Here is a 24,958-nt window from a genome sequence, read left to right on the forward strand (position 1 = left end):
GAGGGAAGACACTGCTGAGCGGGGCCGGCACATGCTGCCTTCAGGGTGGGTCCCAGTGACAAAGGTGAGCTTGGATGAAGGAGAGCCCAGGAGGAAGTGAGTGGGAGCCCGGCCCATGCTAGATGGCTTCTCCCCATCTGTCATGGGGTTGGGGGATGGACATTAAAAGCCAATTTCGAATCCCTGTGGCCTCCTCCACCCTCCGCGAACCCCTAGGCTCCCTGCTTGAATGTCAGGACCAAAACATGGGTGGCTCCTTCCTCACTTTCCTTCAAGTTGGCCAAAGCAAGTGCCACCACTCGCTGGCAGCCAGTCCCCAATCAGATGTCGGGGTGTGAGGCCCCAGGACAAGTATGGGGCCCCAAAGCCCACGAAGGGGAGTGTCTGGGACAGGGAGGGGGCCGTGGTCTGGGCACTAGACACCCCGAGGCTTTTCCCCACCCAAGTGTGCAGAATACCCCACGAGGAGGCGGGAGGCCACCCAACACCCCTTCTGCCCGCCCTGGGAGCTCGGCCCCAGGCGGCACCTCTGCTCGCTCAGGATGGCTGGCGGGCAGGACGCTGCACTCCCACGGGGCCCCTTTTCCAGGTCAAACTATTTTTTCAAAAACCTCTGATTTTTCTAAGCCAGCAGCCAACCGGCTACGGAGGCAGAATCCCTGGTTAGGAGGGTGCGCGGGCCTCTGCTCTCTGACGCAGTCCCTGCTGTGGTCCCTGACAGGCAGCCTCCCACTCCCGCTCGCGCCCGCCGGTGACAGGGAGCTCGATGCTTCCCCGGGCAGCCCACTCCATCAGTGGGCAGTCTGAACTGTCGGCCAGAAATGTGGAGCCCTAATTAGTCTTTGCATTTAAACCAATGTTTTGATGTTCTCTGAGGCCTCTGAAGTCATGTGGCAAAGTCCCCTTCCCTTTCTACCTGGTGGCCCCTCAGGTCTGAAGAAAGCGTCCGGAACGGCTCGTGCTCTCACCCTTCCTCTCTGCCTGTCTCTCTCCAGGGCCACAGAGGAAGGGTGAATTCCAACCTCCCACCCGCTCGCCCACCCGCTGACCTGTGCAAGGAGTCTCGCCGTGGGTCCCCACGAAGGCTCCGTTACGCCCCAGGAAAGTCTGAGTATGGCCTTTACTTTTTTTTTTTTAAAGCATTTGACTGGCAGAATCTTTTAAAGCCGTTTTCTTCCAGGATGATTTGAATATTCTGGAAGAGCCTATTGTGCAACTAGCAGTGCTAGAGTGACGGGCTGTCAGGCAGTGAACACCAGCGGCGAGGGTGCTGGCAGTCTGGCCCTGAGCCAAGGGGCCCGTTCAGCCGCTAGTGGATTTCACACAGACTTGGCCCCAGACTTCCTCTGCCCTAATTTCTTTGAAACTCGGGACTTCAGCCTCGGTGCTGACACATCCACAGGCAGGACGTCCAGGGGAGGGACCACAGCCACTCTGTCAGTGGCCTCCAAGCCCCAGGGTCCCACCCGCCTCTGCAGCAGGTGTCTGGGGGGTGGTCAGGTGGCAGAGAGCAGGGCACGTGAGCGTTCCCCAAGGGCCAGCTCTCTGCAAGGGCACAGAGTGAGCTAAGGTGTCCACGTCCAGGTTGGGGCTCTGTTCACTCTGCTGCAACCGCAGCCGTTCCCAGTTCTTTTCTCCCCTCTGCAAACAGTCTCCGAGAGCCTGTGGGTGTTCTGGCACCAGTGAGCCGGCACTGCGCCGGCTGCAGGAACTCGGTGGCACAGACTGTCATTTGGGCCACGCTCCCTGCCTTCGCCCAGAGAGCAGGACTGCAGGGCTTGGTTGCTGTGGGTCCTGCCCCAGACAGAGGCTCCCTGAGCTGAACAGAGGCCGCGTCTTTCACGTGTGCAGTCCCAGCACCTGCCACAGACCAAGGCCTACTGGGAGCAGGACGAGGGAGAACATTCCAGAAGAGATAATACCATGTCCCCACCCTTTTTTCTTTGAACAAATAAGGCAGCTGAAGCTCAGGAACAGGGTGGCTGGTTCATGACTAAAGAGGAGGAGCTGTAACCACAAATTGGGTCTGACTCTTCTGCCTCTAAAAGCCTCCTGTGAACAGACGCCGGGCTCTGCGTGACTGATCCTCCCGGAGGGGACTGCCTCTTAGTGATCACACCTGAATCTGGGGCAGCCTCCTAGCTCTGGGGTAGCCACATCTGGGAGGGCCTAGAGGCGACAGGGTACCTCACTTCCAGATGAGGAAAAGGAGGGCAACTACCTGGCTCAGTTTCCAAGCCAGGCAGAACTGAAGTTGGGACTCAGAACCCGGGTTTCCTGGGGACCAGCTCAGGGCTGTGCTCCATGGGAGACTACCAAGATCTCCAGAGAGGGTGCTGGGCATTTAGGGGACCATGAGATGTACCCCAGGGGCCTTCTCTTATGGTTAGCTGGCTCTGGACCCCTGGCTCACAGCACCCTACACCGGCCTGGGGTGCCCAGGGAGAAATCCTGCTCTGGGGAGAAGTTCTGGGGACATGACCACAAGCTGACTTCTCTGTTCAGCTCTGTCAGTCTGCCTGGGCACCACAGACCCTTCTTCCCGGTGGCTGCCAGATTCCAGGTGGGCCAGACCATGGGCTCGCAGGACCCAGGTGACAAAAGAGGACCTAGTGGTGAGGGGGGGTTGGTAGGGATGCCCACTTCTGGGTGACCAGAAGAATCCCTGCCCTGCCCAGCACCCTGGACGGGGCCAGGAGAGTCATCTACATAGCAGCCCACCATGGCCTGGAGTCCGCTGTGCAGAGCAGGACGCGGCGGGGGCGGCCCAGTCCCTTCCCCACCACCCGCACCGGCAGCACTCTGCCTGCTGTGCTGATCTTACATTGGCCTCCCTCCCCCTAATTTTGTAATCTTTGATAGATGATGAGATCATTTAGGTAACTGGTCAAACTCCAAATCAAAAGGAAACAGGGTATGGGAGCTTTGTATTACTCCGACCCCAGGATCTCAACCCGGCTGTCCTCAACTCAGCATCCTTACCGCACGCACCCTTGGGAATTAATGGTGTGTTGATGTTGCTAGTCAGGAAAAACAGAGGGAGAAATGGCTTTAATAAAGGAAGGACGCCTTCACCTCGGCAGCAATGTGTCTGAGCTCCTCGCTCCTTGAAAAACAGGACAAAGGCAGCTGAGAGCTGCTCCCCCTCTTTATCCCAAGTGCTGGCCTGGCCCCGGGAGTGGAATCACTTAGTCACGCCCAAGCACTGGGGTGCCAATCACTGCTGCAGGCAGGGTCCCCGGAGACACGTCACGGGAGGGTGACAGGGAGCCCTGGCGCCCGCCGGCTGCAGCCCGAGGCCCGGCATTCACCAGCTCAGCCAACACGCTCACAGAAGCACCCACAAAGCACCTCCAACACGCTGCGCGGTGCACTGACCTAATTGAAAAAGTGTCAGGCCAGCAAGTCCCACGGAAAACCAAAGGACAGTCAGTGAGAAGGGATGCCAGGTCCACTGGGTGCAGTGCAGGGTGGGTGCGGGGACGCCGGGCACCCTCCCCACCCAGAAGGCGGAAGCTGTTCTTGGTAACACTCCAGATGAGTCCCAGCCTCCCCTCCCCCAGGCTGCCATGAAATCCTGTGCTTTGTTGCAAGGATCAAATCAGAGGCTCAGCTTGAGCACAAATATGAGCTGTCAGCTCTTAGGAGAGAGGACGTGTGCCCTAGTCCCGATGCTATGCGACCTGCCCCACGCCAGCCACGTTTTCCGTGGGTGCTAGCACGGCTCCCCTTGCTGGTACTTTTCCATCAGTCACGGGCAAGAGACTCCCGTCCACTTGTTTACACATCTCCCTGGTTGACTTATTTATTTATTTTATCCACCTTCCCCAACAACAAGTCAGGCAGAGACCAAGTGCACAAGGCGGCCTGGAAGTCAGCGTTTTCCCACGAGGTGGGTGGAAAGTCTGGTGCTGATCGCCCCTCAGAGGCCCCTTTCTGCCCTCAGGGCAGGCGCTGCCCCTGTGTATTTGGGAAGGTGGCACTCCACCCCAGGCCACGTGCATCAGGCCAGGGAGGTTCGGGTGTCTGGGAAGCTCTGAGTGAACCTGGCCCTGTTTCAGGCACAGGCGTCCCCTGGGGCTCTGGGACCCCGGCTGCATGAGTGAGAGCAGCAGGCCCAGGCCCAGGCCTCGCTCCCCCGGAAGTGCGTGGGGATGTGGGCAGGGGCTCTGGTAGGGGAAGTGCTGTACAGGGTCCCACAGGAGGGTCTCCGCGGTCAGAAAGCAATTCACATGTGACCACCACAGAGCTGTGCTGACAGGCTTCCTAGAGTTCCAGAAACCCCAGCCCCGCTCCTGAGGTCCAAGGCTGGGATCCCTTCCCAATGACCCTGACGGAGCCTCATCCGGCCTCTGCTTCAACCTGTCCTCAGAGTGGCTCTTTGAGAGGCGCTCACCGTACTGGGGTCTGACCCTTTATCGCAAAACACTGACAGCAGAAGCCTGTCCCCAGTATCTCAGCAAGAAGCCAGAGGCTGTGCCTTGCCCGGGGCAGGAGAGCAGGGCTAGGAGACGTCACGCTGGGCGGGGGGCGCCCTCCCAGGCCTGCTCTGCAAGCCACCGTCCACTGCCAGCGCAGGCAGAGTCCTCTCCTCTCTCAGCCTCGCTTGTCTCGTCTAGAAAACGAAGTGGCAGAGTAGGTGATCTCCAGCTGACAAATTTAGGGTTTGATAAAATCTCACACCAAGTATTTTCTGGAGCACGTACTATGTACCCAGTGTGTATCTGTTCTTCTAGGACTGAGTGGTGGCGGCTGACATGGCCAGGGAGGGCTGCCCGGGGGAGGGTCTGCGGCAACTTGGCCGGGAGGAGCAGAGGCCTGTCTCCAGAGCTGACCTCCAGCAGCAACACGGAGCCCAAACAAGATGGCAGCCCTGGCACCACACTCCCCACCTATGCCCAGGAGGACAGAGGGAGGTGGCCGGCTCTGACTCTGCATGGAGCGTGGCCACAGATGAGCCGAGTGTCACTCAGCGGCGCTGCACACCCCCACCCTGACGCTTTCAAGGCAGGCAGTGAGTGGAGCAGGGACAGAGGATGAGCTAAAGGTGAGTGCCGGAGGCTCTGGGTTTACAGAAAGCTCGGGAAAGCTCAAAAACACCAACAGTACAGAGAAGAAGAGCTACCAGTTGCTGGACTGAGAAAACTAAGGCTCCTGGTGGCAGGGCTGTGGGACCGTCCTCTCCAGCTCCAGAGACCTGCGTGGCCCTTGGGACCCGGCAGGTACACCCAGATGCTTGCAGGCTGGAAGTCACTCCAGTCCCTAGCACATTTTTGGCATTCATTTGATAGATGACTATGGAATGGGTGTCACCTCCCGTCCAGCCCGGGACCCACCATGGAACGCCAGCCTCCAGGCCCGCGTGCACGTCTGGCCCAGGACGCAGGCTGCCTGGCTCTCCTCACCCAGCACGGTCAGCAAGGCTGCCCGTCCCGTCCCCGAGGGCCACCTGGGGATGCAGGCTCCTTCTGGACTTTGGTGGAGAATGCCAGCTACACGAGCAGCTGCCAGGACGCCACAAAGCCGCTGCACTCCCCACAGTCCGAGTTTCAACAGACAAGGGGCCAAAGAGGACAGGCCCTGCTTCAGGGCTGCCCACTCCAAGGAAGGCTGGAGGTTAATGAGGAAAAGAAAAACAGGCAGTTTGCTTGGAAATAGGGACTTTCACTCCTGGAGTTTTTTTAACAAACTTTTTCCCCAGCACCCCGGACCTTGGCCCCAAACTCAGGCCCTAGGCTGGTGTAGAGATGATGGCAGACAGGCGGGGGGCTGTGCGGTGAGCAGTTGCAGCCTGGGGAACCGCGTGGCTGTGTAGAAATGAATGCATCTACCAGGCTGGAGCTTGGGCGAGAGCACAGACCCAGCCCCGCAATTTCTTTTCCCACACAACTGAGCTCTTCAGTGTGGATTAAATCCGCATCCTGATTAGAGCCATTTCCTCAAGAATCCCCAGTTAGCTCTGATGGGATGAGGATGGCAACGTGCCCGCCGCTCACCTGGGCTGGGGCAACTTGGGGCTTAGCTAACATGCCGGGGCCACCTGCCATTTAGTGGGCTGTGGCTCACAAGAGCATCGCCAGCCTCCTCAGAAGCCAGATGCCCTTGCAGGGAGCTCAAACATGGATCCCTGTGGGGCTTAAACAATGACTTGGAGGGAGACGTGGAAATTGGAAGCATAAATTAAAGCAACAACAAATATTGCTGCTGGGGTGCTCATGGGACTGTTTCACACCATGGTAGACTGAGCAAAGGTAAGGGTCGTTCTGTGCTGAGTACAGCCAGAGGGGACCGGCCTGATGGCTCTGGCTGCCCCAGGAGCTGAAGGGATCAGCCTCCCTGTAGCCCATTTGGGCACCTCCCTGCTCTCGGACTAGGACACTTTGCTGAAAAGTGAGCCCTTTCCTTCTCTGAAGAATGGGGAGGGTCGGGGGGCAGGTCTATCAGGGGACCTAATAGACTTGTGCTGCACACACGATTCTCACAGCCAATGTTTCGGGAGAAGGGAAGGCACGGAAGATTAATAGCTGCCAGGTACAGCTCACGTGCGGGGAAAGCGCTAAGAACTGTGTTTAACCCTTATGACAGCCCTGCTAGGTTAGAATTTTCACTTCTGTAGTACAGAGGTTAAATACCATGCCCAGGGTCATGCAAATCATCAAATGCATGGTAGAGCTAGAATTCAAATGTGCATCTCTTTTGCTCCAAAATATATGCCCCCAACCATCCCACTCTTCCTGCCACCAGTCTGGGTGATTCCGAGGCTCTTTCCTTCTCCCCCCGGCCTCCACCCAGCTGTTCTGGGTCCCTCTGGAACAGCAGGTGAGCTCTGTTACATCTGCGCCCTGAGCAGCCTCTGTCCCGGGAGCCTTGAGTCAGGGCCACTTGGTGCTGTTCTCTGCCATGTCTGTGCTCTCCCCGACTTGGCTCCCATCTCCTGCCTCCCTTCCCCTCCTAACAATTCAAGCCATCTGGCTCCGTGAGTCCAGTGGTACGTCGTAAACTGCCTCTCTCAAAGAAAAAGAAGCCCTGACTTGTAGTGCCAGTGTCAGTGGTATGAACATTCCCACCACGGCTGATTCCAAGCTACCAATGACGTCACTGTCGGCGGCTGGGGAGAGACCGGAAGGGACGTGCTGCTCCCGCGTGCACTGTGTGAGTCTGTGCACCGGCAGGAGCCGCAAGAGGGCCTGGTGCTGGAGCAGAGGGGCCACACAGGACACAGGCGATGCCGCGTGCTGTACAACTCGCTGATCGGTCGCCCAAGGCACACTGTTGTCTTGGTGGCCAAGGGGAACAACACAAAAACACTACTGCCTTCAGTGTTGAGGGTATGGAGAGGGAGAAGAAAGGTACATTTTTTTCTATCACAGAGCAACGGGACTAGGGGAGGCCCAAGGCATCGTTGAGACACCCTCAGGATACTTCCCAACCTGGAAAAATGGGGATGGGGTTTGTCTTCTCCCATTGAGCCCCCAGAAGGGCACTCAGCAAGGAGCCTTCTGAGACTGATTTACCTACAGCCAATTTCCTTTTAAATTGGGCTGTGTCCCACGTCACACATGCTGGTGGGTGTGGGCGTCTGAGCGTGGTGGGGTGGCTGGAGGGGGCTGCTGTTGGCAAGGAGGGCGAGATGGAGATGGTAGCTGGCTTTCTTTAATCATTGCAAAGGCAGACGCAGATTTGTCACCTTTGTGTAAGACGCCAGGCAGCAGGTAAAGAATTTAACAGCTTGTGGGAGTTCTAATTAGAGAGCCAATTATAACTCGATTGACCTGCCTTGCTTTGAAAGGCCTGGAAAAAATGCATGTTGTCCTTAGGAAGAAGCAGATTTTGCTTCTAGTTTGTTCTGGGAGACGCCTGCAGGGATGGCTTGCTTGTGCTTTGGTTCTAGCCCCACGCGCCCTTGTGGATGCCAGCTGCCTGCGGCAGAGGGTGAGAGACCCTGCAGGGACAGGGGGCCTGCAGGGAAGGGGCTGTTTTCTGTTGTAGGCGCACTTTGCTCCTTTATTCATGAAGAGAGACACAGCATCGTAGCCCACAGGCTCCCCTGTGGGGCTGGGCCAGTAGTTTCTGCTTCATTCAGAAGGTCACTGGCCAGCATTTCAATTATGGATCTACTTAAGACTGACCTCTTGGCAAGGGCTGATCCCAGGCTTATTGTACACGTGTGTGCATGTGTGTATAGGTCTGAGATGCTTTTCAGAAATAGTTATTGTTGTTATGAGCTTGGAGTCAACCATCGTCCCCGGGGGATGGACAGCTGGGAAGAGACTTGAGTCTCACCCAGATGTGAAGAGGGTATGATTCACATTCCTCTTAAGAACCAAGGCACAACATTCATCGTTAGACACCACTGAAGTCCCTCTGGCTCATATATATGATCACAACTAATTCTCCCACACCATCATCCTCGCTCACGGAGGAAGAACTGGCCCAGGGACTCGACAGCACTTGCCCAAGGGCCCAGCCCCTCCCTGTGGCAGCTCCAGTTCCAGCCACTTCTCCTGACATTCATCCCAGAGTGACTGTGCTGACTGAACCCTTCCTTTGCCCCGTGGATATCATGTAAGCCACGGCAGGGAACAGGGCCGCCACGGCCCTTGGCCGAGAGCAGAGCGGGCCTGTGGAGACGAGGGCTTGCGAGTCTCGCAGACTTGGGCTCAAATCCCAGCTATAACGGGGCTTAGCCAGGTGACGTGCAAAAGCTGTGTAAACGATCAGAACCTACACTTCCTCAGCGGTCAGATTTCACTCCGGCTCCCTACATGTTGTGTTCCTCAGGTCCTGGGGCATGCTCTCTCTTCCGCTCTGAGATCTACAGCCCAGGCAGTCTCGTCTCCCCCACAGCTGCAGCTACCGCCTACTGGCTTCCGCCTCCCCAAACCATCGCCCCAGTCTGGCCACGCCCCAACCTCCAGACCCCCCCAGCCACATGCTCCGAGGTAACTCTTCTGGGAAGGACCTTGGCCACACGATCTCAATGTGGCCAACAGACTTGCCACCACCCTTCTTCCCACATGGGCCCCTCCTCCCGTGTCGCCATGTTGGTAAAGGCATCTTATCCATCCAGCCGTGAACCACATGCCGGGGTCAGCCTCAAACTGTCCGATTCTCTCTCCCAGACTTATGGGTCTCCCCTCAACACCTCTTATCTTGGACTGTCGATGTGTTACAGCTCGCTGAGTCCAGTCCTCCGTGTCTCTTAGTTTCCACCTACCTGGTCCTGCACAGCTTCCGGAGTGATCTCTCTAAAATGCACACCTGATCATATTAACTTATGTGTTTAAACTTTATCTTGAAAAATTTCAAGACTGCAAAAAAGCAGAAAGGCAAATATAACGATCATCTATACACCTCTCACCTAAATTTAACAACCGTTAACTTTTTTCATATTAGTTTCATCTATTTTGGGGGCAAAGGTTAGTATTTTAAAGTAAATTATAGGCATTGTGACATTTCACCCCTAAGTACTTCAGGATGAATCTCTAAAAACTAAGGACATTTTCTGACATAACCACCCAACCGTATCACACCTAACTAAACTAATAGTACCTCCTCGCTATCCTCTGCCTGCCGTTCCACTCTCAGGTCTCCCCTGCTGTCTGATGCAAAGCCCCAACAGCCGGCTTAGTGTCTGTGTAAACTCCACCCGTCCCCCCACTTGTGGAAGAGTCTGGCCTCTACAAGCAGCCAGCACTGGCCCGCAGGCCACTCCCGCCACGGAGCTGTCCCCCAGTCCATGAGCACAGATCCCGTCCCCTGCACACCTGCCTACCGGAGTCCCTGATTTGCACGTTTATGTCCCTCCCTCCAGACTCTCAGAACTTGAGGGGAGGGGCTGGGACAGAGTCATGTTTACATCCTCGTGCCCTAGTCCAGTACCTGGCACAAGACCAGGTTCCACACATCTTACAGGTACCATCTTGTGTAATCCTTATGACGATTCCTAAAAGACTGGTGTGCTGACCCAATGACAGTGACTGAATAAATGCGATGCCTGAAATGGAAGGCAGAACACAGGCACAGCTCAGAGCTACGGCAGGCTTGGTCCCAGATCGCCACAGTGAAGCAGACACCGTGACAAAGCAAGTCCTACGAACTTTTCCATTTCCCAGTTCATATAAGGGAGTACAGTATAGTATGTTAAGTGTACAACAGCATTATGTCTAAAAAACCGGTGCACATACCTTAATTACAAAATACTTTATTGCTAGAAAAGGCTAACGATCACCGAGCCTTCAGCGAGTTGTAATCTTTTTGCTGGTGGAGGGTCTCGCCTCGACGCTGTTGGCTACTGACGGGTCAGGGTGGTGGCTGCCGAAGGGTGGGGTGGCTGTGGCAATTTCCTAAAATAAGACAACAGCGAAGTTGGCAGCATTGATGAACTCTTCTTTTCACAAAAGATCTCTTTGTAGATGTGATGTTCTTTGATAGCAATTTACTTTGAATTTCTTACAAAGTTGGAGTCAATCCTCTCAAACCCTGCTGCTGCTGTATCGAGTAAGTTTACGTAATATTCTCAATCCTTTGTTGTTGTTTCAACATGTTCACAGCATCTTCACCAGGAGCAGATTCCATCTCAAGAAACCACTCTCTCTGCTCATCCATAAGCAGCAACTCCTCATCTGTCCAAGTTTTATCATGAGGTTGCAGCAATTCAGTCACATCTTCAGGCTCCACTTCTAATTCTAGTTCTCTTGCTATTTCCACCACATCTGCAGTTACTTCCTCCACTGAAGTCTTGAACTCCTCAAAGTCATCCATGAGGGTTGTAATCAACTTTCAAATTCCTGTTAATGTCAATATTTTGACCTCCCAAGAATCATGGACATTCTTAATGACATCTACAATGGTGAATTCTTTCTGGGTTTTCAATTTACTTTGCCTACATCCACCAGAGGAATCACTATGTACGGCAAGGAATGAGTTAAAATTACTCCTTCATCCACGGGCTGCAGAGCAGATGTTGTGTTAGCAGGCTTGAAAACAGCATTCATCTCCTTGTGCATCTCCATCAGAGCTCTCGAGCGACCAGGTGCGTTGTCAGTGAGCACTAACATCTTAAAAAGAATCTTTTTTTCTAAACAGTAGGTCTCAACAGTAGGCTTAAGATAGTCAGTGAGCCATGCTGTAAACAGATGTGCTGTCATCCAGGCTTTGTTGTGCCATTTATAGAGCACAGGCCGAGTAGATTTGGCATGATTCTTAAGGGCCCTAGGATTTTTGGAATGGTAAATGAGCACTGGCTTCAAGTCAAAGTCAGCAGCTGCATTAGCCCCTAACAAGAGAGTCAGCCTGTCCTTTGAGGCTTTGAATCCAGGCACTGACTTATCCTCTCTAGCTATTAAGGTCCTAGATGGCATCTTCTTCCAACATAAGGCTGTTTTGTCTACATTGAAAGTCTGTTGTTTAGTGTAGCCACTGTCATTAATGATGTTAATGAGATCTTGATAATTTGCTGCGGCTTGTACATCAGCACTCGCTGCTTCGCCTTGCACTTTTATATTACAGAGACAGGCCCTTTCTTTAAACCTCATGAACCAACCTCTCTAGCTTCCACCTTCTCTTCTACAGCTCCTTCACCTCTCTCAGCCTTCACAGAAATGAAGAGAGTTAGGGCCTTGCTCTGGATTAGGCTTTGGCTTAAAGGAATATCGTGGCTGCTTTGATCTCCTAAAACTTTCTCCTTATCAGCAACAATGCTGTTTCGCTTTCTTACCATTTGTGTGCTCACTGAAGTAGCATTTTTACTTTCCTTCAAGAACTTTTCCTTTGCATTCACAACTTGGCTAACTGTTTGGCACAAGAAACCTAGTTTTCAGTCCATCTTAGCACTCGACATGCCGTCCTCACTAAGATGAATCATTTCTAGCTTTTGATTTACAGTGGGAGATGTGTGACTCTTCCTTTTACTTGAACACTTAGAGGCCAGTGTAGGTTATTAACTGGTCTCATTTCAACACTGTTGTGTCTCAGGGAATATGGAGCCCTGAGGAGAGGGAGAGAGATGGGGACGGCCAGTTGGTGGAGCAGCGAGAACACACACATTTATTGATTAAGTTCGCCATCTCATATGGGCGTGGTTTGTGGTGCCCCAAAACAATTATAATAGTAACATCAAAGATCACAGATCACCATAACAGATATAATAATGAAAAAGTTTGAAATATTGTGAGGATTACCAAAACGCAGCACAAAGACATGAAATGAGCACGTGCTGTTGGAAAAATGGCGCTGACAGACTTGTTCAATGCAGGGTTGCAACAAACCTTTAATCTGCAAAAAATGTAGTATCTGCGAAGTGCAATAACGTGAGCTGTGCCTGTACCTGATATACAGTAGGTGCTCAGTATGGGGTCCTTTCCTCCCTTGCAAGCCTTTTGGGTGACTAACTAGTAGATGTTCTAAAAACGGTCCAAAAGAAACAATACCTGCAAAGGTATTTTAAGAGACAGGTGTTATGTAAATACCAAGTGGATGAAAACAGGGAGGAAGCAAACTGGCGGAGGAAAGAGAGGGATCACCCATCTGTCCATCAGTGAACGTGGTAGCAGTGAGGAGGCAAAGTCACATGGCGGGGGAGAAGTGTCTGGCGCCTTGGCCAAGGACCACTTAGCTGAAGCACTCTCAGACCTTGGTTTGTTCTAGCCTCTCATGTCCCCAGGAAGTGGCTGGAGCCTCGGGAGCCAGATGAGAGACAAGGCCACCTCCTGGCCCCAGCCACAGCTAGTCCCAAATGCCCTGGGTAGGGCCTCCACACACCTGTGTCCCACTCCTTGGTCAGCAGCGCCCAGCAGTTTGAAAGAGTAGGGAGGGTGGTCTCCAAGCACAGGGTGCAGAGCAGGCATGTGTGGATCTGTGCGGGGCAGAGAGGCCCAAGAGCCTGAGGGTTTGGGACTTGGTGATTCTTGGTACCTCTGTTGTTCCTTCCTTCTAAGCAACCCCTCAGCCCCCGACACCCCAGCAACAGGAGGGGTGCCAAGGGCTAACCTGGAAACTTCCCTGCATCCAGCTGGGCTCACAGATCAATGCTGACGCTGGCAATCCAGGCATATTCTGGGCTCGGGACAGCTGTGAGCACAGGGATGCTACCTGGGAGGGAGAGACACCTCTAGGCAAGGTAAGAGGCAAGAGGAGACACAAAGACTTCATTCCAGTTGAGAGCAAAAGAGAAAGGAGCTGCGCTCAGCAGGTGCTGCTTGACCATTAAGACATAGAGATCTCAGAAGAATGATGAGAAATCCCAGCCCTCCCATCAGAGCAGGAACAAAGTCCTTGGGGGCCAGGGTCTGCCCTGGACGAGTTGAGAGGGCCCACCTCTTCCACCCTCACCTCCACCCCCACCTCCAGGAGGAGGGTGCTATCCCCCTGCTTCACATATAGGAAAAGTGGACATAAAACCCTTGAAAGTGATGTGGTTGGGTCACTGCTCTGTGCCTCTGGAACATCCCTTCCCCTCCCTGGCCTCAGCTTCCCCGTCTGTAGAAGGGGGTGATTAGATTAGGGAATTTCAATGGGATTCTAAATCTGCAATGCCTTTTACTCTCTGGCAAGTGTCAGACCCAAAGGTTCTCATCGGCTACCTGTCCACTTTAGACCCCCATCCTTGATATCAGGAGAGACTTTTCATGGGATATCCTCCCTAGACCTTTGGGATTAACAGTTTAAAACTCAGTCTGAAGGTTCAGACAATACATGGGGTTGACACGACCCAAAGAGAGCCCATGAGCTCAATGGGGGGGGGGGGTCTCTGGGACCGGGACAGATGACGGGAAAGGAGTTCAGGCACGAGGTGGGCTGGAAGCAGCTGGCCCCGTGTGCCATGTTCTCGGGGTGGCAGCCGCGCCCTCTGGCTGAGTTCCGAAGCAGGCAGTGTGGGAGAGGAGGGTGCTGAGGAATCAGAGACAGCAAAGGCTAAAATCCAGGGAGGCTAAAAATAAGGAGGGGCAATTTGGGACCAGTATCCGAGAACACAGAACATCCCAGAGAAGTCAAAATTAATAGCTTGATCCAACCTAGGTGCGGAGCAGAAAGGCAGTGGAACCTAAATGTCAAATCACACTGGAATAATGGGGCAGAGTTTCTAAGAATAAATGGTTTGGCTAGAGGATGTCAGATTTGCAATGATTTCAGATCATAATTACTAATGAGAGACTGAACTGTACTGCCTGTAATTAGTCATCTAAGACTCCAAGACAGACAATAGAAATAAACACAGAATTAATTTTTTCCTTAAGTGGAAGCAAAGGAATGCCTAGTGACAAAGGGCATTGCCTGCTTGCCTTTCAGAGCCCGCCCTGGGCCCACAAGGCTTCCGGGTCTGTGATTTCAGTCCTCAGGGAGGGCAGGGTGGCCTGGTGCCATGTGTCCCTAGCCAGCACTGAGAAAGTGCTGCAGTGGTAGGAGGGATCCAAAAACCAGGCACGAAGTGTCCGCAGAGAACATCCCTGCACCAAATGACGTTGTTCTGGGTGGGAGGTTGCTGGGGAGGGGCGGGCAAGCCACGGATTGGTCATCGGTACTGCCACCCTCTGCGACTCAGAGACAGGCGGCAGGCGCTGTGAAATCCACTAGAGCAGCATGGTCTCCCTCTCTCCTCCCAGAGGGGCCCCTCCTAAGCTAGACGTGAAAGCGACAGAAAGGTCTTGGCGCTGTGGACACAGGGAAGGCTGCTTTCAGCTCGGTTTGGGGTAAGGGTGGGGGGCAGAGGAAGCCCTGGGACCAAGGTCAGAAGAAGGTCTGCACAGGACACCAGGCTCACACTCTGTGGCGGAAACCACCTTAAGAAGGGCTGAGGATGTGTCCCGAGTCACCATCCAGGGACGAGGGAAGGTGTATCCCAATAGATGACCAGGATGAGACTAATAGAAACCCCACTACCTGAGAATTCATGTGACCCAAGGGACCAGGAAATGTTTTTCTTAAGCAGGAAATGATATTTAATGATATTTGTATATTTAATGATATTTGACTAGGCTGCCCTAGGCCAGGGGTGACAAGCCCCTCCTACCCTCGCTCATCCCTGGCACTCCCAAGGGCTGAGGCTGTCCCTTTCTTGGCTCATCTGTCAACACAGGCATCAGTGGGGAGGCTCTGGTCTAAAGGGCCCCAGGAAGGGGCTCTCTGCAGCACAGAAGGGGCCACTGCACGGTCCTGTGTAGCCCTAATCTCTTGGCATCTGCTATGTGCGCATGTCGGACTTGGGGCCCCAGCTGCCCAGGGGTGGCTACTTCAGCTTCCCAGGTACCTCTCTCTGGGTCAGACCTTGAGGCCTGGCATCTAGCCTAGAGGGTGAGCTCCTCTGGGGAGGAGGGAGAGAGAGAGCACAGGTGGTGTGGCCCAGGAAAAGTGCAGTGCTTTATAAATTGCCATTTTGGTTTCTGGTCTGGAACGTCGTCTCTCATGAGCGTGATTAGCGTAAGTCAGTTTCTCAGAGGGTGATCCTCTCTCGCCGAACTGAGAGAACCGGAGAGCCAGGCCTTGGAGTCCTGTGAAGCCAGCAGACACCTGCACCTGGACATGCCTGTCCTCAGGCAGCTGCCTGCCCTCTGGGCCTCTCTCAGCTGTTGGCTGCCCTGCGGACAGAGAGCCAGGAGCCAGGGGACACACAGCTGGCTGGGGAAGACGCTGTAGGCTCCACTGGGACAGAGCTCCACAGAAGTGTGAGGGGAGTGACCACCATGCTTCCCAAATAGGGTACGGAGCCTGACAAGGAGGAATGTGCTCAGGGACGATAGGACAGAGTGTGTGGACTTGGGAGGGGTGGTCGCTGTCCCACCTGGGGCCCTCAAGCAGGGGGCTGCCCCTCTAGCCTTTCCTGTGCTCCGTTCCTGGAGTGGGCGCTGCAGATCAGCCTGGGGAGTTGGCTGTGCCAGGCACACTTGACGGGAGCCCTGCCTTACAGCCTGACGGTCCCCTCTGAGGTCTTATAACACACTGACATCCTGGAGTACTGGAAGGTTCTGTGAATTAGCCTGACGCAGCCTCCAGGGTCTCATGTGAAATCAAGCGGCTGCCTCCTCCAATCCCGCCTCAAAGTCATTTCCTGGACTCGTGGTCAGAAAGGACTGTGCCCAGGCCAAACCAGCAAGTACCCAGAGCCCTCTGAGTAAAGAAACGGGTACCCTGGCTGTTTAAAAATAGCATGTTCTGCTCAAAATTTATTTGAGGGAAACAGCACCCAGTGCTCTGGGGCCTCATTTATAAAAGGGGAATAACAACGCTTGTCTGGTTTGCTTGTAGTTGTTGCTGCCCGCTCCCCGCCCCTGGTCACCTCCACACCTGGTCCGCACAGGCCACTGCGCCACCTCAGCCACGGGGCCTTCCCTCCAGGAGCTTCCAGATCTTCCCTCATGGATCTGTCTGTCCAGAGGCAGGCGGATCCGTGATCAAGGACTTCCGAATTCGTTCACCCAGGGCTTCAGGAGAGGGGAGACAAGGGCTGAGGGCCCCTCTGTGGGGACCCTGGGGGTTAAGAAAGGCTTCTCAGGGAGGTGACTTCTGAGCCAGGCTGCCCTTCAAGCCGGCCGTCTCCCACCCTGGCCGTGGGGAGGGGCCCATCTTTCGCAGCAGCAGGGGGCTGGTTCCCCCTGTGAAAGTATTGTGCTCGGGGCCAACCATGTGCCAAGATATATTCTTATTTTGGCTCCTCCAACCAATGAAACTCAGACCTGCTGGTTCAGAAGGGTTGGCGCCTACAGACTCGGAAAGGAGATGCCGCGCTCACTATCAAATAGACACAGAGGAGCTTCCGCCACAGGTGTGGCCTGAATGACGGAGAATGACAGTAATGCTCACAGCTAATCTTACGGAGTGCTACGCACGCTGGAGTCACTCATTTAACTCACAATAACACCGTTGGGGGAAACTACTATTTTCCCATTTGACTGTTGAGAAAAATGGAGGAGCAGGGATTAGGGGAGTTACTCAGGGCAGGCCATTAGTAAGCTACGACGCTGGGACTCCAGGCAGCGCCACGCTCTTAACCTCTCTGCTATCCCGTCCCCGAGGCTCTGGGCTCTCGAATGACCACACGAACACACAGTCTTACCACCTTTTGTCCTGCTTCTGCTCCTAACTTACAACGTGACCTGGGGCAGGCCACGAACTGCAGCTTCCCTGTCAGTGGGTAAGAAACTCCCCTTTCACTACGCACACATCAGAGAGAGCATGTGAGCTTTCAAATTTCTTTACAGAAAAAAATGTTATATTCATGCCAAGTATCAATAATTGTTGAAAAGGCTGCAAGCTATCAAAGGGGCTAAATGCAGCGTGTACCACTGGAGAGAAGACGGAACAAAGCAAAGCCTGACCCTCCCACAGAGAAGACACTGCCTTCCCCTCTGCACTGAGCGTGGACCCCAGTTACAGCGAGCAGATAGCAGGGAAACTAAGGCCCACAGACGGTTCAACGAGTGCTCGGAACAAGCACACGGATGCACGGGAAGGCTGGGCGTTAAATATTTCATAAGCCAATCTTCAGAGGAAAAAGTTGTTCTCCCTAATTTTAAAAGCATTTTTTAATTCTAAAAGAAAATGAAATATAATTAATAGATGAAGAAGCCTTTTTAATAGACCATCATAAAATTTTGTTTCCTGCCAATCATTCTTTCTATGTACAAAAAGAAAACTGACACTCTGGATGAAGAGATCCATTTCTAACGATCAGCATTAGAAAGGGGAAGGGTATTTCGATTCTGTTTCATTAGCCTAACTGTGCCTGGGCCTTATGCAGAGCACCAGGAGGGATCAAAGGCCGAGTCTTCAAGGCCTGTTTCTCTCGGGGAGAGCCGGGGGTGCGCTGATGTGCGACCCTGTCCGGCCTGGCTGGCTGATGGGTAAACAAGACAGACACACAGACACGGGCTGCCAGTCTCTGCAGTAACCCTGAGAAGTTCATCATCTTCACGCTGTATCTCCCCTCCAACAGGGGCATAAACTGCAAAACACGCTGCTAACTAACAAAATATGAGACACAGCAATTTCCCCAAATCTTATTAAACAGATGGACACTTTAAAAGATGGGAGAGAGAGAACAACACCGAAGTTTCATAATTCAGCAATGCAAGCTGCCAGGCGAGCCAAAGCTCACCTCGTTCCCTGGATTCAAACACTCTCCGCCACCCTTCCCGCTCGTCATGCATAATGGGATGAGATGTTTTCACACAGTACACAAGTATGTAAGCTTGAAGACAGTTTAAAGAAAGCTCTGACTCCAGGCCCTTCTTTGAACTTCAGAAGAGCTGCCTTCCTCTCAGAGCAGTGTCGTTAGTCAGCAGTGTCGTTAGTCAGCCTTTGGAGCTGTTAAAACAACCGAAAATGTAGTCATAATCCGTAAGATATACCCACCACACCGCGCGTCATGGGCCCTCCTTCCAAACCTACCCTCAATCTGGTGCGCCTTCGGGGATTTCATAACAAAACGCATTTTTCAAACAGCTCAGCCGATCTCTGCCAGTCTTTTGCTACTAATGTAGTCCCTTGGAATAGAACTGCAACACCACTTCTGAAGCTTTTATATTTGATGTCACTCCAGATTTCTGATGTCTCAGAAAATATAAGAACATAGAGAAACCCCTCAAAGACAGCCTGTATGTGAAACCTTTAGCCTGAAGCCATCTAGATTGATCTAAGAGGTTTTCTTGTCTTACAATCCATCCACAGAAGACAAACAAGCCCTTCTGGGCCCATCATGCCCCAAACAAAAAGCTTATTCTATTATTCGATTGACCCCTTATGATAACCTGAAAACTGTGTTTTTCCACTGAGCAGAACTGCTTCCAGGCTCACTGCTGTGTCCTTTCCACACCACCCCCGGGCCCCCCAGCACACGCCTGGGCAGACCACCCGAGCAACCCGCGCCGCCCAGTCCGTCCTCCCAGGCATCCTCCCTTTTCTTTGGAGACTGCACCAGAGCTCTTTCATCGCTGCTTCCTCTGGGGGAGGGGGTGAAACCTGGCACCTCCCTAATCTCCTAACGCCCCTCTTCAAACGGCTGCTGGCTTCTGTCCCTTTCCAGCCCCTAGTCTTGTCGTGGGAGCGGCAACATTCAAAGGGATGGCTCCTTCGGGCTTTTAATCTAGGTTTTTCCATTTTTCAGCATCGGCTCTGAAATGTCATCGCCTCTGTCCTACCAGACTCGCCTCAGGTGAATGTCATCCCTCAGGTGCACACATCAGTGCCCCTCCTTCCCTGCTGGGGTGGGGGCGGGGCTCTATTCATGCACCGCCCCTGCCCTCCCCATGGTTCTCTGCACACAGCCCCTCCCCAGCTCACAGGCCTCTTCACAGCTGCCCTCTCGCCACCTGCTGTCCACCCCACCGGGCCCTGGCTGCCCCCGCCATCTGCTTCTGCTCGCGCCTTTCCTCAGCCCGTCACGGGACGGGAGGCAGACCCGCGCAGCCTGCGCCCCCGGCATCAGTGTACTTCTCAGCAATGCTGTTCCCCACCGAGCCTTATCACCTCCCCTCCATGCAACCTTCTTGGCCCCCTTCCACGTCCATCTCTCTCCTGAAAGCCCTTGTTCCGTTCTTCCCTTCCAATCTCACACATTGCCCTCAAAAGCCCAGAATGACGTTATCAGAGGGCAACCAGATGTCCCTGTTTGCAGAGCCTGTCCCTGTCCTGGTAACTCTGTCCTTGGCTACACCGAGTCTCTGTGCCTGTCCTTGGCCAGGGAAGTATCGTATCGCTCAGGGACGCCAGTCCTCTGCCCCTCTGGCCACTGTGAGCCACATTTCTCTCCTCTCCGTCGACGCCATAATATAGAATAACTGGTTCGGGAAAAGTTGCTCCTTGTTTCATTAATTCATCTTGGATACTGGGAGCTAAAGGCTTTTTAACATGGCATGCAAATAAATGTAAATGTATGTACTTATGTAAAAATAATATAAAAATATGCCTTTGGATTTTTCTGGAAAAAGTCTGATCATTCTGTGAATTCCTTCCCTTGTCAACAATGTCATTCTGCAATTTCTTACCCCTTCAGCTCATTGCTCCCTTAATTCCTGTCCACCCTCGGCTCTCTCGGCCTCCTTTGTCTTGTGCTAACTCATTATTGATACGAAACACATTATTTCTCTTCTCCCTTCTCACTATATGTGAATTTAAACACACACATGATGGCTAAAACTATTAGAAAATTGTCAATTTCCCCTGGGGTTTCATTTATATCTCTCTTGTCAAGTTTGACCTTCGATTTACTTTCACGAATAGTATCTGCCTCCCAAGTCATTACTGCTTCTTAACAACGTTAACAGGTTTGTATTTCTGCTTAAATCTCATCTCGCTGGCACTGTGAGCCCCTATTAATTAGTTAACGAGTAATTGTTCTGTGCGGTTCTCCGTAGTCACCACTGGCCACCTGGTCTCCACCGGTGGTAGAGGATGTGGCTTCCTTCTTCCTGAACAGCCCCCAGACCGCTCGTCCCCCAGTTCCTCGCCTTCCTCTTGGAGCATTTGGGCTGCCACAGACACACTTTCCACCCTCTGGGTTTTTCTCCCAGGACCTGCAGTCTGTCCTGCCACTGGCTCCTTCCCTGGGACCTCCTGGGGGATTCTTGGTGCGCTCCAGTGCTGTGTTCTTCAAACTCCTTCTAGTCTTGACCTTCGACCCTGGCCTGGCCTGGCCTGGGCAGGCATCCCTGGCTGCCCCCTCACTCACACACTCCTCTCCCCGAGTGCCAGGCAACTGTCAACACTCAGCTGCTTCCGCCTCCCTTTGCCACCTAACTCGGGAGCCCCGTCTCTTCCCTGGGACTTCCCTGGTGACAGCCTCTGATCTGCCCGCCGACCCCTTCCTCTTAACTCAGGGGCTTGCAGACCAGTCTGGTTTCTGTGTGGGTAGAGACAGGAACTTTTCAGACTCAACTAGAGATTTCTGTTCTTGTGTTTAATTTGTCTCTGTGATGTACGGGTGCTAATATTACCCCCATTTATATGGCTGAGCAAAATGAGGCACAAAGAGGGTAAATGACTTGCCCGAGGCCCCAAAGCTAGTGAGTGACCAGAGTTGCAATTCTGACCCAGGCCAGAGCAGCCTGGAGCCTCACCCTGTGCCTCCGGAATGTATGTGAAGGCCTCTTCCTCCCTCCTCCATCCAAGGCCACAGAAACACAACTTTCCTGTGCAGCCTGTGAAGGGACAGGAAAGAGGGAGTGCGATGTCTCGGGGCTGAAGAGTGCGGGGAGTCCAGAGGCTCCTGCAGCTCCAGTAGGAGGGGGACCCACCCTCGGCTCTGGGGGCTCCCCACAGCTGTGGGCTGGGCTCTCGGGGGCAGGCTGGGGAGAATGGAGGCCGGGTGCATCATATGTAAGATCTGTAAGATCACCAAGGAGTGTTCCAAGCTACCCAATGGGCGTCACACTGATCACAGTCACTGGGCAAAGTTGCCAACTGCAAGAATCGAAACGGCTCCAAATCTGTAGGCTTACTGCTCTCCACCCGCCTCCAGTCTGGATAGATTTCCAGTATACCAGGATGCACTGAGAGGGGCCTCAAGAGTTTATCCCCATCACTCTTTTCTCCTGGCAAGACCTCCAAAGCAGCCACCGTCTCGGCCTGGCAGTGCTCCGTTGTTGCCAGCGGACCCAGCAGGCAGGGGCCCGCCGTCGCCCTGGTCCCCACGCACCAGCCCTCCTGCGCTGGCCGACGGGCTTGCTCCTTTCAGAAAGGAAAGCGCCTGGCATTTGCCAGGGATCTCAGGTGTCTTGAAAGCTCCAAAGGTGAAACAGAAAACTCTCCCTGTGAGATTTTCCTCTTTGATCTTTTGTCTCATGTGTTCCCCTTGGGGACGAACAAGAAATACTTCTCTGAGTAATTCATAGGCCCCGAGGTAGAAACACTCTGCCTCTTTTTAATAAAAAGGCTGGGTACATGGCGGTGATTATACCTCTCCTGCAATGTTTTCAGCAAAAGCACAGAGATCTGAAAAGCTGTTTACAAATTCCTCTTCAATAGTGAGATAAAAATTAAAAACCATGTAATATTTTTAATCAAACAGACGAATGTTGGGATAATATGTAAAATTATTTATAAATCTGTATGGAGCTGTAATTACTATAAGGTCTGATTTATTTTTAAAAACGAAAATGATTGTCTTCAGTTTTCTATTTAATAAGCATCTACTAAGTGCCAGGAACTATGCTAGGCTTGTTATATAAATCATCTAATTTATTTCTCACAGCATCCCACCAAGGTAAGGAACAGCCCAATTCCCAGAAATGCCAAGGCTCCTAGAGGTTAAGTGACAGGCCCAGGGATCCCCAGGAGTCGAGACCAGCACTGAGTCCCGCTCTGACTCTTCCCACGGCGCCTAATTTCCTGTGTGTCAGCATTCTGCTGCTGAAAACCGGTAGTTACCACTCAGCCCCGTCTATACTTTGCAACATTACTATGAGAAATGGCAAGATGATGAAGGCTTTGGGATCCTTTGGAGAACATTTTACTTATTAGTTACAAAACCACATCCTCTTAGTACTGGACAGACACAGCCTATCTAGTCAAAAGCCTTCATTTTGCAGAAAGGACAATGAGATGCAGAGAGCTTACAGGCCTTTCCCAAGGTTAAAGAGCAAGTAAGTGATGCCATTGGGACCATCCCTAGGGTGTGGATACCCCCATGGTGGCTGCTGCAAGCAGTGCAGAGACCAGGATGACAGTGACAGTGCCCAGGGCTACGAGCATGTCTTTATAAAACCCAGGACCAGAGAGTGGCTTGGACTGCTGGCCAGGAGACCAGGGACCCAAACTCTCCATAGCACGTAATAGGACCACTGAGTAGGGCTGCTAGGACTATGCACTGGCAGCTCCCAGGGCATCATTTGGATAAACTACGACAGGAATGGTACCCACTGGCTTCACGCAATGTGACAGGCTGGCAAGCAAACTGCAAGAGGCCTTTGGAACCAGAAGAGGGTCTGAGGGTTGTGTGCTACCCGCTGCTTCCAAGGGCTGCCCCCATCCAAGAGGGGGGGTCGCAGCTCGGGTCTCAGACTCACCAGTCGCTGCATGCTCTTCACGTGGGTGGGGCTGATGGATAAGGCTTCTTCATACCACCGCCGGGCTTCATCGATGTTTCCTCGGAGCTCAGCGACCTGGCCACGCATGTAGAGGACATTGTGGGACATTGGGAAGAGGTTGGCAGCTTCTTGGGTACAGGCTGTGGCTTCTGCAGGCTTCCCAATGCCAATGTAGACTTCAGCTGTGGGGAGGAGAGCAGAGAGCACATGCTTTCCCGGTTTACTGCCCTTCAGAGGCCCTACGAGCAGCTGCTACTCTGGTTCGGGACAGTGGCATTCCCCCATGGGAGCCTGGCAGGGCCCAGAGCCGGCTGATCCCCCACCGTGGGTGGAAATGCTGCAGTCCCTCACGCCCACTACCCAGCGACTCGAGTCCTCGTGCTGCAAGCCCTACAGGGCAGACACAGGTCACCACCAAGCACAGGGAAGTGAGGCCTGCCTGGGCCCTGCCCCCAACCTGAGGACACAACGAACGCAGGGACAGCAAACCAGAGGTACACAGACCCTCACAGGGCAATGGCTCTGCCCTCTGGCCTGTTCTCCTGACGCTGAAGATTGACAAGGGCAGCAGGCTGTGGCTCTCATGTCCACAGGTGTGTCATAAAAATCGCTGCTCCATCAGATCCAGCCGCCGCCCCAACCAGGGAAAGTCACCACACCCTGGTGTGACTCAACTGGAGACTGACCTGTGCCACAACAACGAATCCCTCTGAAAACCAAGCTGCCACTTTCAACACAAGCAGGAAAATGACCTTCCACCAGGCCTTGGTCTCAGCTATCACCTCCACATGCAGCCAAAGCCCTCGCGGCCCTGGCCTCTCTGAAGAGCCCACCCTGCACTTCCGAGGGTCCCCTCTCCGCCTCTCTGGCGCCTCCGCCCAGTGTCCAGGTAGAACACCTCATCTTGCCCCCCCAGGCCCCTGCTCCTGAGGGCCTTGTCTGACCCTGGCACTGCCAGCTTCCCAGTCCGCTAGGCCTGAGGCTTCCAGGACACCTAAGTCCCCTCCCTCCACGCAGCCCCGGCCTTGACCACTGGCCGCGCCCTTGCAGTAAAACATGTCTGTGCCCATATCTTCCAGTCACGTGAATGTACGTATGAACTCATATATCATGTATATATAACACGCAATAGCAGAAATGTTTGACGAACACGATAAAGAAAGAAAGAGAGAAGTTTCGCTATTTTCTTTGCACATCTCATCAAATTGTTTCCTGGAGCCCACCCTGGAAACTGCCTTGACAACGCAAAGTCTCCTCTCCCCACCCCTGCCTGGGCCACCAGCCTGTCCCCCATAGCTGCCGCCAGATTAACCTCCTGAGGCCCAGCTGCGGGGCGGCTGGCCCACCTGCTCAGAAGGCCTCCTTCCCCGAGGCTTGAGGCTTCTGTTCCCCGCCCGGCAGACAGCGCGACGAGGCTCCCCTCTCGCTGACGTCCTGCGAGAGCTGCCCCCGGTCCCACTCTGCACCGCCCATGTCCTTCCCTGCCCGATTCCTCCCTGGTCTGTACCAGCTGTGCCCCCTAGAATGCCAGCCGTGAGGGACAGGAGGGCAGGGATGGTGTCTGCTGTCCACTGCTGTGTCCCAGGGGCTAGGGCAGTACCTGGCACATAGTCGGAGCTCAGTTAACAGCTGTTGAATGAATGAATGATAATGGCAACAATGACAGTAGTTAACACTCATTAAACACATACTTTGTGCCAGCAAGCCTTCCCATTGCTCATTTCATCTGTGTGGTGACCCAACAGGTACTATTATTTTATCCCCATTACACTGATGAGGAAACTGAGGCACAGAGAGGCTGAGCAACTTGTCCAAGTTCTCAGGGCAAGCTAGAGGCAGAGCCAGGCTCAGAATCAGAGCCTGTGCTCTCGGCCCCCATGGAAAACAGTGTCTCCTCTGCCCCCAAATAACATCCAGATTCCTCTGCCAGGCATTCAGAG

At 53.5% G+C, this 24,958-nt stretch overlaps 1 protein-coding gene across 2 annotated transcripts in view; it reads right to left on the reverse strand.

Annotated features, from left to right (window-relative positions):
- The window catches only part of TTC7B (tetratricopeptide repeat domain 7B), a 247,340-nt gene that overhangs the window by 10,776 nt on the left and 211,606 nt on the right, over positions 1-24,958 (reverse strand). For both annotated transcript variants that reach the window (XM_069465219.1, XM_069465218.1), the window contains one exon: positions 22,998-23,200. In XM_069465219.1, the coding sequence (XP_069321320.1) occupies positions 22,998-23,200 (203 nt within the window). The remainder of the gene's footprint in view (positions 1-22,997; positions 23,201-24,958) is intronic.

The sequence above is a fragment of the Eulemur rufifrons genome, chromosome 2, assembly GCF_041146395.1.
Source record: "Eulemur rufifrons isolate Redbay chromosome 2, OSU_ERuf_1, whole genome shotgun sequence".
In the NCBI taxonomy this organism is placed as follows: Eukaryota; Metazoa; Chordata; class Mammalia; order Primates; family Lemuridae; genus Eulemur; species Eulemur rufifrons.